This window comes from Eptesicus fuscus, chromosome 11 (assembly GCF_027574615.1).
Source record: "Eptesicus fuscus isolate TK198812 chromosome 11, DD_ASM_mEF_20220401, whole genome shotgun sequence".
Taxonomy (NCBI): domain Eukaryota; kingdom Metazoa; phylum Chordata; class Mammalia; order Chiroptera; family Vespertilionidae; genus Eptesicus; species Eptesicus fuscus.
In genome coordinates this window covers 77,409,527-77,423,409 of record NC_072483.1, presented here as the reverse complement: position 1 = coordinate 77,423,409, position 13,883 = coordinate 77,409,527, and the positions used below count along the sequence as shown (strand labels likewise).

General features: G+C 36.9%; 1 protein-coding gene across 1 annotated transcript in view; it reads right to left on the bottom strand.

Annotated features, from left to right (window-relative positions):
• ERBB4 (erb-b2 receptor tyrosine kinase 4) overlaps positions 1–13,883 on the bottom strand; it is a 931,393-nt gene that overhangs the window by 569,938 nt on the left and 347,572 nt on the right. The window contains exon 2 of the mRNA XM_008145201.3: positions 564–715. Coding sequence (XP_008143423.2) covers positions 564–715 — 152 coding nt within the window. The remainder of the gene's footprint in view (positions 1–563; positions 716–13,883) is intronic.

The window sequence follows — 13,883 nt, the reverse complement described above, 5'->3', positions numbered from 1 at the left end:
CTGCTTTCTTTGAAATATCTATCCTTAGAAGAGAAACTATGCGTGAGTATGAAATAGTGTCTGTCTATTACCAGCACTGGAAAAGCAATGCACATTCCATGTCTTATGGAGAATGATTGAAAAGCAGCATCGTCTCATTACAGTAATATAAAATAATCTAAAATTTCCAACATGAAAGAGAAAGGGGCGGGAAAGAATATTACTAGCTAAAGTTACCAAAGTAATATCTGATTAGTCCCGTGACTCTCCTAGTTTTCCTCTCTCCTGCAATTCGGAACAAAGACAGACTTGCTAGATGGCCTGCCCTACACCCTGGCAGAATCTTGATCAGTCTTAGGGCAACAGTAACTGCACCGAACTCAGAGTGCCAGTCACCATGGCAGTGCTACTCTTGGTCTCTCTCTGCGTGTGTCTTGGTATCTCTTATCTCTGCCTACAGACATGGTCCCTGCTGGCCAGAAGAGCATTGCCATCAGATACAAGCAAGCTGATCTCTATTTACTAGTATGCATTGGGACACCACTGATCGCTCGCAAAGAAGAGATAGAAGGAGATAACTGTACCCGCATAAAGGAGAGGTCCCGGTTGTGCTCGATGCTGGTTATCTCCAGGTTGCCCATGACTACCTCACAGTTCTCATAGTACTTGCGCAAGGCTCGATACTGCTGCTCCAGGTCCGAGAGAGAGCTCAGCTTATTCTCTGTTCCTGCACACACTGCCAAGACAAGAAGATACACGGGGAGTTATATAACCTTCATGTGACATGTACAGTCCCATCTCCCTCAACTCTGTATTCCACACACCACTACAATGCCCCCAATTAAAATATTAAAATGTCATTAAGACCGATAACCCACACACTGATATCTGTACTTTTATTTTGCCAGCTTTATGGAGATACAACATTGTGTAAGCATAAGGTGTACAGCATGTTGATTTGATATATTTATAGATACCTTGCAAATTTATTATCAATAGCTAGCTAACACCTCCATCACCTCGCACAGTTACTATGTCTTTCTTGTGGTAAGAACACTTAAAACTTACTCTTAGCAACTTTCAAGTAGATAATATGATATTGTTATTTATAATCACCATGCTGCACATTAGATGCCCAGAACAGATTCATCTTATAACTGGAAGTGTATACTCTAACATATCCCCCACTTCCCCTACCCCCAAAGCCCCTGGTAACCACCATTTTTCTTTCTGTTTTTATGAATCGGCTTTCTTTCATTCCACATATAAGTAATATTACATATTTTCATTCATAAATTGCATGGGTTAATGACAGAGATTAAGAAGCCATAGGTTCCACAGAAACACGTAGCAAGGAGATAAATTTAAATAATCACACTTCTAATGAGCACATAAAGCATGTAAATACATTTAATTTCATTTAAACAATAATTTCTTTTGGACTTATAATTCACCCTATTTTCTAACAGGGTACATTCTATAAATGAAAATGAAAATAACATTTTTTTCAATTTTAATTTATCTTTATTGTTGAAAGTATTACAGATGTCTCCTCCCCCCCCCCCCGCATTGACCCACTCCAACCCCAACCCACCCCTCCCAGGCCTTCATCACACTATTATGTGACCATGGGTTATGATATTCCCTATTGCAAAATAAGCTGAATACAATTTTTACCTAATTAACACTTGGGTTTTCAAATCCTCAAATACTACTTTTTAAAATACAAATAATAAACAGCTTGGATTGAAACATTTATAAGCATATACTACAAAAAAGATTGTATAATAAAATTTAACCTTTTTTATATATAAGCAGGGTCATTACTACATATATTCATCAATGTGCTGAGATATAATGGACTGCTAATAAATGAACTTTGTTTGCCATATCTGGGGGCATGGTTATTGAATCTGTTCAAATGTGAGCACATGAGTGTACAAACATGTTTTTGGTTGTGTGTGTGTGTTGATATCTTTTCTGTCCTCTAGAAGTCAGAGTTTTAGTGATGACTTTTCATGGCTTATATACTTGCCTGAACAAAATCTATACCATTGAATGTGCCAATTTCAATCTTTAATGAACTGAAAAACTCTATTATGGATCTTATAATAATAATATGTAAAGTTTTAAAAAGAGATAGTGAATAAATCTTCTTTGACTAAGTTACATAATACAAGAGGCCTGGTGCACAGATTCTTGCACCGGGGGGGTCTCTCAGCGTGGCCTGTGGGGACTGGCCCGAAACCAGCAGTCCAATGCTGCCTGCTGCTCCTGCCTGTCGCTCCCACTCATCCTGGCCCCCCTTGCACCTGCCGTGGGCTTGCACCCAGCCAGTCCTGATTGGGAGAGGCTCGAGCTGCCGCGGCGGCACTCTCCAGCCATGAGCCCTGCATCTGGCGCCCTTTGGTCAGCTGAGTGGAGCTCCCACTGTGGGAGCACACTGACCTCCAGGGGGCAGCTCCTGAGCTGAGCATCTGCCCCCTGGTGGTCAGTACACATCATAGCGACTGGTCGAACAGTCGTTCAGTAACTTAGGCATATATATATATATATATATATATATATATATATATATATATAGAGAGAGAGAGAGAGAGAGAGAGAGAGAGAGAGAGAGAGAGAGAGAGAGAGAGAGAGAGAGAGAATTGAAGGCAAGATATAAAGTGCAAACTTTGAAGACACTGGAAACAGGACCTGGTAATCATGTCATATACACATTTGTGTGTCATGTACACAGAAATGATGAAATAGTCATGATCCCATGTGGTGTTCAATGGAATGGGATTTAGTACAGAAAGAAAAAAAATTCTAGTTGTGGGCATATTTTAATAATTAGGGCCACCTTAAAGCCTGCTTTTGCCTATTGACACATTTAAAATAACAAAAGTTAGATCCAAAATGCGAAAAGTAATGCAGACCTTTAAGCACATAATAAGCACCTTATAAAAACAAAACATAACCTTTTCTTGTTTGGATTTCTAAAGCTCACCAAACAGTACATTTTCTAGAAATACTCTTTTAATAGTGGAATTGGGTCCCTCTAAAAGATTTATTGAAGTCTTAACCCCTGGCACTTGTGAATGTGACCTTATTTTGAAATAGGGCCTTTGCAGATGTAATCAAGTTAAAATGATGATATTAGGGCGCACCCTAATCCAATATGATTCATGTCATTCTAAGAAGAGCAAAACACAATGTGAATACGTAGGGAGAAAGCAATGAGGCCACAGAAGCAGAGATGGGGGTGATGCAGCTACAATCTAAGAATGCCAAGAATTAATGGTCATCACCAGAAGCAAGGAAAAGGCAAAAACAGATTCCACCCTGAATCTCAGAGGCAGCAAGATCCTCCTGCCTCCTTGCTATTGGGCTACTGGCCTCTGGAACTGTGAAAGAATAAAGGACTTGTTTTAAGCCACTGAAATTATAATCCATGATTTTCATTTTATTACTCTCAGCACTTTGTTATAGTAGCCCTAGAAAACCAATACATAATCTTTAGACTATTTCTCAGTGAAATCTCACATTTAAAGAAATTGTAAAGATCACCTCCTCTCTCCAGGGTCCTATAGCTTATCACCTCCTAGCCATTCTCCCTTTCTCCCTTCTGAATGCCAAGTCCCTCATACAGCATGATGGAATTCATTTGTTGTTTCTGAGAATGTAGTTTTTGTAGAGTGATAAGAATGGATGCAAAGACATCTAGAATCCTCAACATCCATTCTCCTCTTCCTTCACAGTAACAGACTGAACAATATTAGCCATGCATGTTGCCACCCCCAAATAAAGATTACATTTCTCTGCTCATCTTGAAGGTAAGATTAGCAAGGGACTAAGTTAGGACATATTCTATGATACCTTCCTAGAACTTTACTTAAAACTTGGTTGGAGCCTGACACTGCCTCCTTTCTTCTTCAAATCTTTCTCCAATATTCTGGCTGAAATAGAAATGTGGAAGCTTAAACATGAACCATCATCTTGGACCACAAGGATGAGAGATATGCCTTAGAGCATGGATGGGAACCTTTCTTCTGCCAAGAGCCATTTGGATATTTATAACATCAGTCAATTAATATAAATGTATGTTGTTATGAAAAAAGCTCCTAGGTTTATTGAATTTCGAGTCCCACCTGCAATACCTTGGCATGGTCACACCAAATAACTTCTTGGGCTTTTTATGGCATTTGGGCCAGACATTCCCCACCGCTGCCTTAGAGAGACTGAGAAATGAGCCAAAACTAATCAGGGTTTTCATAAAATGGAGATTTTACATTGTTTTATTATCATTAACATCAGGATAATGGTGAATTTTGGTCCTAGCTACTGCAATAGTATACAAAGAAATGATTAAAGTCTAGTTACATTCTATTGTTTAGACCTTAAGAAATGTTAGCAATTCTGTCTGGTTGTTTGACTGAATTTATTCAAATCATAATGAAACAAAAATCATTGTGAAAGTTTTCATTGTTACTAAAGCCAACAAACACCAAAAAATTAATTTCTATTGATAACTACAATAATATTCAATACAAGGCGGAGAACAAAAAAACAACTGATTTGGGTACATGATCTTTGTGATCAAGATTAAAGTCCATCTTTTTTCCCCTAATTCATTCTAGAGACTAAGAAACATAATAATCCATGATTTTCATTTTATTACTTTCAGCAAATTTATAACAAAATGTTCGTAAACTTGTTAAATGGCTGTTGAAAAAAAGCTACTATTATATAGTTCATGAAATATAGATTTTAATTATTTCAAATGTATCTGAAGACAAACTTATATTTAAATGCAATTACTGATGGGAGTAATTAAGCATCACTTAATTAACTTGCTGTGCCATTTCTAAACTGTATACAATGACACATTGCAATTTATGTACAACCTGTGTTCTACAAGTTTCTTTCAATTGGAAATAAAACCCTTACTTTAATATTAACATATTAAAAAATCAATATGTAAACATCTAAATGAAAAAATTTCTAAAATAGTGTATTCCTTTCTATGAAATCCTAAACAAATTTTGAGAGAAAGATCTATTAATATAATAATAATGTATTGTTGCATGTGTCTCATCCTGCATATATGAGGTACTTAATAAATTATTATTAATTTGTATTACAAAAATATGCTTATATAAGAAATCCTCAAAATCTGTAAACTCTTTTAAGACAGGTGTAATATTTTAATCATTATTTTGAATGTGCTGAGCTTTGCAAAAAATTACCTTTTCATAATATCCATTTAATTGCTATAAAAACAATTATAACTCATATTCATATAATAACCCTCAATTCAGAACAGTGTCCATTGTTCAATCAATGATCAGTTGTGTTTTGTATATACAATATAATAAATATTTTTCAACAACAAAGTAATCCTCCAATAAACAGAAAATCTGATTTATCAGAATATTCTATTTTCCAAACATTATGGTCTTTGGAACTTTCACTACATACAGTTCCATTTTGGAAATATTTTTGTCTTAGTGAGAATCTCCTTTGTATTTGTTTGACTGAAGCTACATAATCAGTTATATATTCCTCTAAACTTTTATCTTGAAAGACAGACTTGATTTTAAAAGAACTAGTTTGGGTAGATGCGTAAAAATTGGTTGTATGTGTCTTCACGATACCTCCACTGAATGCCTCACAACTTCCATTTGTCAATCGATTTTACAATCAAGCAATGTATACAAGACAATGCTAAAGCCATCAAGTTTCATTGATTTCACACAGCTGTTTATCAAACAGAATTGAAAATTCATTTCACCAGCCAAAACAAGTTTAACAAAATCCAGCCCCCTTTGCCAACACTATTATAAAGTCCTTAAACTATAAGCTTACAATAGTTCAAGCTTCAAATGCCCTGAATTTGCATATGCTCCTTAGAGTTTTCATTCCAACTGTAACTCCAGGAGTAAAGCTATATATGTGGCCTTGATAAAATTTCCAATTATTGAATTTGGTCTGATTCCATTGTAAATGTAGCTATAGTTGCAAACATGGCTTTTTATTCTTCTTGACTTACAATTTACATCCAACAGTGAGTGAATTACATAATCTTCATTCAGTAAAAAAAAAAATTAAGACTATAATTGGGATTTTGAAGCAATATAAAAAGGTTGATTAACAAAATGATTCTCTTGGTTCATGGGGAAAATATATTAGAAACAAAATAAAAAAAAAAACATTAACGATGCCTATATTAATACTAAAAATCATTATTGCTTCCAGGCTTGCTATGACTATGGAAACCATTCACTAACATAAGAAACACAAGAAGAGAAATAATATATATAATTAAATCAAATTTTTGCCTAACTTTCCAAATGAATGCTTACATGAGCTATGTATTAAGAAATGAATAATTATTTAGCATCTACTGTTGAACTAGTATCATGACTGAATGTATATTGATAAAAATGCCATGGTCTTTTGTAAGAGCTCATGCAGTTTTAAAAGGCACATAAGAAGGAAACTATGCATAAAGTATGTGCATATTGTGTGTGCACCATTCATAGACTGCCTGCATAAAAATATTCAGTAACCACCCTGGATGGTGTGGCTGAATGCATAGAGCATCAGCCCATGCACTGAAGGGTGGTGGGTTTGTTTCCCAGACAAGGGCACATCCCTGAGTTGCAGGTTCCAATCCAGGCCCTGGTCTGGGTGTGCAGAGCAGGCAACCAATTGGTGTGTCTCTCTACCATTGAGCTTTCTCTCTCTCTCTCTCTCTCTCTCTCTCTCTCTCTCTCTATATATATGTATATATATATATATATATATATATATATATATATCTTTCCTCATCTCTCCCGCTCCCATCTACTCTCTATAAAATTTAATGGAAATAATATCTTCAGTGAGGATACCAACAACAACAAAAAATGCAGTAACCTGCTAAAAATTATCTAAATTTTCTATCTGATTTGACACTAATAAGTACTTACTCTTAAATAAATGTTAGCATAAATAGTATGCTTTCATTTAATGCACTGTGTTGAGCATTTAGAAAGCTGGAGTTCTAGTAAACCTCAAAATATAAAATATTTAAGGAGAATGTGAGAAATAGCAAATATTTTCAATGACTATTATTGAGTGTTATTATAGTTACACTAGTAGCCCTGTGCACGAATCTGTGCATCAGTAGCTCCCTGTGGGGCCTGGCTGCTCTGCGCCTGCTGCCCAGAGGCTCTACATGGCCCAGAGGAGGCGCAGAAAGCTTGCCTCGTCACCGCGGCAATGAAGCAAGCATCCTGCCAGGCCACTCACATTGCCTACTCTCAGCAGCCGCCCCCCTGGGACTGTGGTACTCCATCAGGGTTGAGAGGACTGGGCGCTGCCATCTTTGTGATGGAGTGATGGTTAATTTGCATATTACCCTTTTATTAGATAGGATGGACATGGCAAGATTTGGCAACTTTGTGCTCAAAATGCATCTGAAATGGGGCCAAACTTGCCACTTTCACTACAACAGTTATTTAATCCAAATTACCCCCAGCTATCTCTCCAATGGACTTCAATGGTGTCCTCCTAACTGACATCCTGGAATTCCTACTTCTCCCTGCTAATGAGTTCCCCACACAGAAATCAGAATGATCTTTTAAAAACCATAAATCATTCATATTCCTTCCTTCCTTACGGTCCAAACTTTGCACCATAGCCTATAAAAATGTATATTCAGATCTTTGCTCACTCTTTCAAAAAAGCCTTCTCTGACCACATTATCTAAATAGGTATGAGGTGCCCATACACCATGCTCTGTCTTCTTTGCCCTTATTTTGGTTTTTACTGCTTTATGAAATTACATTATACATGTGCTTGTTTATTATATGTCTCTATATTAGGATTGAAGCTCCACAGATAGCAGGTCCTTTCTCTTTTTAACACTTAGAAGAACTGACACATAGTAGACTCTCAGTCAATATTTCTTGAATAAATAAAAGGACTTTGGAGTCATTGAGGACCATAAATTAACCAGAATCAAATGCTGATTCTTCCATTTTCATTATATATAATTGATTTCAGAGAGAAAGAAGAGAGAGAGAGAGAGAGAGAGAGAGAGAGAGAGAGAGAGAGAGAGAAAGAAACATCAATGATGAGAGTAAATCACTGATTGGCTGCCTCCTGTATGCTCCCCACTGGGAAACGAGCCCACAACCAAGGCATGTGCCCTGACCACCGAGATCAAACCATGACCTCCTGGCTCATGGGTCCACGCTCAACCACTGAGCAACACTGGCTAGGCTGATTCCTCCATTTTCAAAAGCTGATTGAACTTGAACAACTCACTTCACCACCTGGAGTCTCTGTGTCTGTATCTACAAAGTGGAATTTTGTGATGAGTGCTCTTATCACTAGAACCCAGCTATAGAGGATAAAAACACAGGGCCTAAAGCTCAATGTCTAGCATTAAAATCTTGCTCAATCACTGACCTGCAATGTGATATTGGGCAAGTTACCTAGACTCTCCATCATTCTATGGGCAAGTTACCTAGACTCTCCTCATCTGTACAGGGACATAATAACAAAACCACCTCATAGGCTGTTGTAACAATTAAATAACTCAATGCTTATAATTTGCTTTGCATAATGTCTGAATCACTGATAGAGTTAACTATTGTAACTCATTTAAATGTATAGTGCATGGTGTGTACATTATGCAATATTTTAAGTCAAATTAAAGTACGATGCTTGAAATCAGTCGACAACAAGGAATGAGCACTCAGCAAGGACACTAGATATCAAGACCCCTTAGCTCCAACACTTTCTAGCTGTGTAAACTTGGAAATTATTTTCTTCTTATTAGGTCCAATTTTCTCTTATCTTTCCAGCTTATAAGTTCTGAGATTACATTTATTTCTAAAATACTTATTTAAAACACTAGAGGCCCATTGCATGAAGAGATTCATGCAATAGGCCTTCCTTCCCCTGGCTGCCAGCACCGGTTTTCCTTGGCACCGACGACCCACACCTTCCCTCTGGCTGCCGCCTTCAGTCTTCGCTCCAGGTGGAGCGCTGCTCCTGTAGCTCCCTCCACCCCTCTCCCTCTGCCCCTGGCCCTCCCCCTCATAGCAGGCATCCCACCCTGCCCGGCCACTCTGTGCCTGCATGCATGCTACCCAGAGGCGTGGAGCAGCTGGGGGACAGGGCCACCGCCATCTTTGTTGGGTTAATGTGCATACTCACTCCCGATTGGCTGGTGGGCATAGTGAAGTGACAGTCCATTTGCATGTTTCTCTTTTATTTTGTGGATACTCTACCCTATGCAATAGGCTGCATGCAATGGATGTTCTTGAGGAGCTTACACTGTGACAATATCATCCTATATAATAAAAGCCCAGCAACCGAACGGCAGAATGACCAGAACGACCTGTTGACCAGTCACTATGACATGCATTGACAACCAGGGGACAGACACTCAACTCAGGAGCTGCCCCCTGGTGGTCAGTGCACTCCCACAGTGGGAGCGCCACTCTGCTGACTGGGATGAGTGGTGCTCCCACAGTGGGCTGATCCCCACAGGCCACGCCCCCCACCAGTGCACAAATCCCAAGTACTGGGCTTCTAGTACAGTTATAAAGTTAAACATACATGTATCAAATGACTCAGTAATCCCATTTATAAATATATTCTTAGATAATGAAAGTTATGTTCACATACAAATATCTACATGCATTTTATAGCAGCTCTACTCAAATTAGCCAAAAATTTGCAGGGGGGAGAGGGGCAATAAATGTCCTTTGATGGATGAATGATAAACAAGCTATGATATATCCATTCCATGAATATCTATAAAAATGAACAGAAGAGTGACATGTCAACATGGAAAATTCCCAAAGGCATTATGCTGACTGAAATAATCCAGGTTCAAAAGGCTGCATCCTACATGATTCCACTGATACGGCGTTTTGAAGACCAAACTACAAGGATGGAAAACAGATCAGAGGTTTCTAGGAGCTGGGTGGAGTGAGTGAGGGTTTGATTGAAAGATAATGAGGGAAATTTGGGAGATGGCTGAACTTTTTTGTATACAAATCATGATAGTGATCACTTAAGTCCATACATGGGTTAAAACTCAGAGAACTATACACCAAAATGTCAATTTCACTGTATGTAATTAAAACACACATTCACATTGGCTTGTATGTATGTGTAACCAAGTTAAATATGTCCCTTTTTGTAAATCACAAAACATTCTCAATCTATTTGTTTCTGGGTAGTGTATGCTTTTGTCCCCTTAGGAATAATTTTTGTTCCATTTTGAGTTGGATAATATTGTTATTCTAGTATATATATATTTTAAATCATAATGATATTTGTATGATTTTTCTCCCAAACCTGGCTTCATTGCTAAATCCTTGCAATTTATAATTAGTTCTTATTTGATTTCCTTAATTTATTCAGTCTTCAATCATATCATTTTATTTTGCTTTCTTGGCTGATACTAGTCAGTCTTTCTAGGATAATTGCTTTTAATTAATAGGCATAGCAGTCATGCCTCTCTTTCCTAACCTTCATGAAATGCTTTCCTTGGCCCAGAATTTATTTTATCAATTTAGATGTTCTAAATCTGCCTTTACTAGGTTTTTATTTCAGATTTGAATGTTGAAGTTTATCATGTACTTTTAGCTACTTTTGAAAAAAAACACCACATTTTAATTCATTAGAGTGCATTATTAATGTATTCCAAATACTGAACCATTCTTATATTCCTGGAATGAACTATACTTAGTACTCACTCATTATTCCATTAATATGCCTCTAAGTTTATTGCTTTTATTTAATTTGACTTTTTTAAATATTAAAAATATCTAATAATGATTTTAAAATATTTGTATTAGATGACATTACACATAAAAAGATAAATAATGAAAATTGATTTAAACAGGGGCAAAAGTAGGTTTATAGTTGGGAGTATGCAAAACACATTTTATTCTAGTATTATTTACTAATTATTATATTATTTTCCATATAAACAGCTATAAAGCTATTTTTGCCCCACCTGGTATTTCAGAAATTTTGCATTTTATATAATTAACTTGAAAAGTATTAAAGAAAAAAATTGCACCAAAATAGTAAATTTTTTTCTAATTTATATTACATAAAACTGGATACAAAATAGTTTTCAATGCTAAAAATAAGTATCCTTTAAAAAAAAAAATGTGACCCTATAGTGTATTATTTGAATCTTTATATTTTACCACTGTTTTTATTGACCCCCAAAGTAAGAAGACAGGATATTAAGTAAAACACTTTCTAAATGATTCTTGAGCCAAAGGAAAAGGTCATTTGGCATCACACATCTTCACTAATAGATCTGTAGCTAGAGAAGACACTGGCATTCTATACCACAGACTGATGAAAACTAGTGTATAGACTATATACTGCTATATGCTGATCCATTTAAAATCCAATTGATCTCTATTTTACCTCTTTTGTTTATTTATGCTAGTCTCTAGATGTCCTCAAAGTTGCTTAAACTACTAAACCATATTGCAAGGGAGAACAAGCTCATCATTGGAGATTATAAAAAATATGATAGATTTAAAAATTATACATGATTATCTTAATTTACAAATGATATGCTTTGTGAGTAGTCTCCTCTAATCTAGCTTTCCCATATAATAGGTTATTCTTGTAATTATTTTTTCATTTTGTATTTCAAAGATTAGCTTAGTAAAATTAAAATAACTGCAAATAAATTTAAAAGGCCATCAAAACTGACTTGTAACTACTCGCATACAAATTTTCATTCCTGTTACTCACTAGTTTCCTGCTTTTACATATTTTATTGGATTTATTTCTTAAATTATGTCTCCTAAAATCCCTATGATGAAAGCTTCAAAACATAATACAAACACTTCACAGACTTAGAAATTATATTTCTGTCATCTGCCCTCGGAAGAAATAATATATCCCCCCTACCCACTATCGCCACAATTCCCTCCCAGCCGGTTTTGTTTTCTTTTTTCATCATCTTTCGCACCCCCTTTCCCTCCCAAACCCTAAGAGCACTTCTTATTTACTTTGTAGCATTTTGTTTACTGTGAATGTGCTAGGTCCTTAACTTTAATGTAGGTACTGGACTTGACAAGCAATTAAAGCAAACAATTTCCACTCATCAAGGCTGCCAAATGAGTCACCGGCCATCTGCCCCATCATCTGGCCCTCCTTGAAGTCTTGCTGTGAATCTGGACGCACTCACTCAGATTAAGAGGGACCGTGCAAACCTCCAAACCGGTGAAATGCCACTGGGAGCTGAGTGTGTAAACGTGAGCAACCATCTTTCTTCGCTGGATTATCATGCCTTCAACCACCCCCTTGTGCGTGATAAAAACCAGCCTGCCCGTGATGCCTTACCACTGCGAGACCTTGGCCACGCACTGCAACCGAGGTGGCCGTTTGTGGGATATTCCCCCCCTGTCAGAAGTATTTAAAGGAAGAAATTAGACTAGATGTTCTTAATGTGATGCTGGCTCTTACATCTCAAGGCTGGTTTCTTAAACAATGATAAATATGTAACTTAAGAAAAGGACCAGGGCCTTTCTACTGCCTTGGTTTGAGGATGAAGCATTCTTTGTGATTCTTCCCATCAGCAAATGTTCATTTGGCTGATAACATGCAATATAATGAGTGCTTCCTAGGGACATTCAAACAAACTATATCACAACTGGAAACAGCAAGTGGAGTGGGCCTGTTGTCACCCACATGCTTTCTCATGGGTCATCTTTCCTTAAGGCATTCTCCAACCTATGGCTGCTCTGGGGAGACTGGTGCCCTGGCGCAGACGCAGTAAGATGCCAGTCTTCTGGGTGAGACAAATGTCACGTGAGGTGGGGCACATGGTTTGGCCATCTCAATGTAGGCTGCATTTTTTCCCATATGCACCCTGGTTCTTAGCCCTTTTGCAGTGATTAACCTATGAAACCGTAAGCAGAGGCCTTGGTCCACTGTCCAGGACCAGTCATCCAAACTGGCTCATTCAGGTAAAGTTGTGTCTCAATAACTAAAAAAACCCTTAAAATTAAAAGACAAACCAAAAAAAGACAACAATGCGTGCTATTGCTAGACTTGGGCTACAAGGAAGCAGTTAAGGGGGCAACGTGTTGACTGAAGATCCTTTACTGTATCTTCAGTTAAAGCTCACGTAAATCCTAATCTGAGACCACCCTCTAACAAGATTTTTGGAGGTTTTTATTTGGAATTCTTTGTCACATAATCTTCTTGGATAACAACAACAAAAAACACTCATCTAATAGTGGTATAGACTACATACTAAAATATGTCAGGTTGTAATTTATTTTAAATGGTTTTCTCATAATGCAAAGTCTGTTATTCTGGAGATCAGATTCTATAATCTCCAGTAGTTTGGTCCCTTTAAAAAGTTTTAGATGAGCTAGAGCTGTGGGTATTTATTTTCACAATATTATCATTTGTAATTTGTAATAGGTATTTGATAGGAGACAGAAATCTCTAGGTTAATCTCTGTCACTCATTCATTCTTTCTGTCATGCATTTATTCAACTAACGTTAATTGGGTAACCACAATATGTGTGGCTTCAGGCTAGGTGTGAAAGAAACAATAAATAAGATCCATGTCTCAAATTTATAACATTTTCTGATAAAAATCTTATAAATAATAATAGTATACACATTTAGTTAAGCTGCTAGTAAAGATAACTTTTCCTGACTTTGATTCACTGTCAAACAAGATTCACAATATCCAAATTCATCTTATCTGCAATAAAATATGAATCAGAAAAGATATAAGTCGTTTTGTGTAATAAAAGGTGGACATCACTGTGAGAAGCAATTTTCCAGGAGGCCTTTCTCTATAACAGTAGTAAATGATGTTACAAATATATCCAGCATCATCTATGTCTGAAGAAATACCA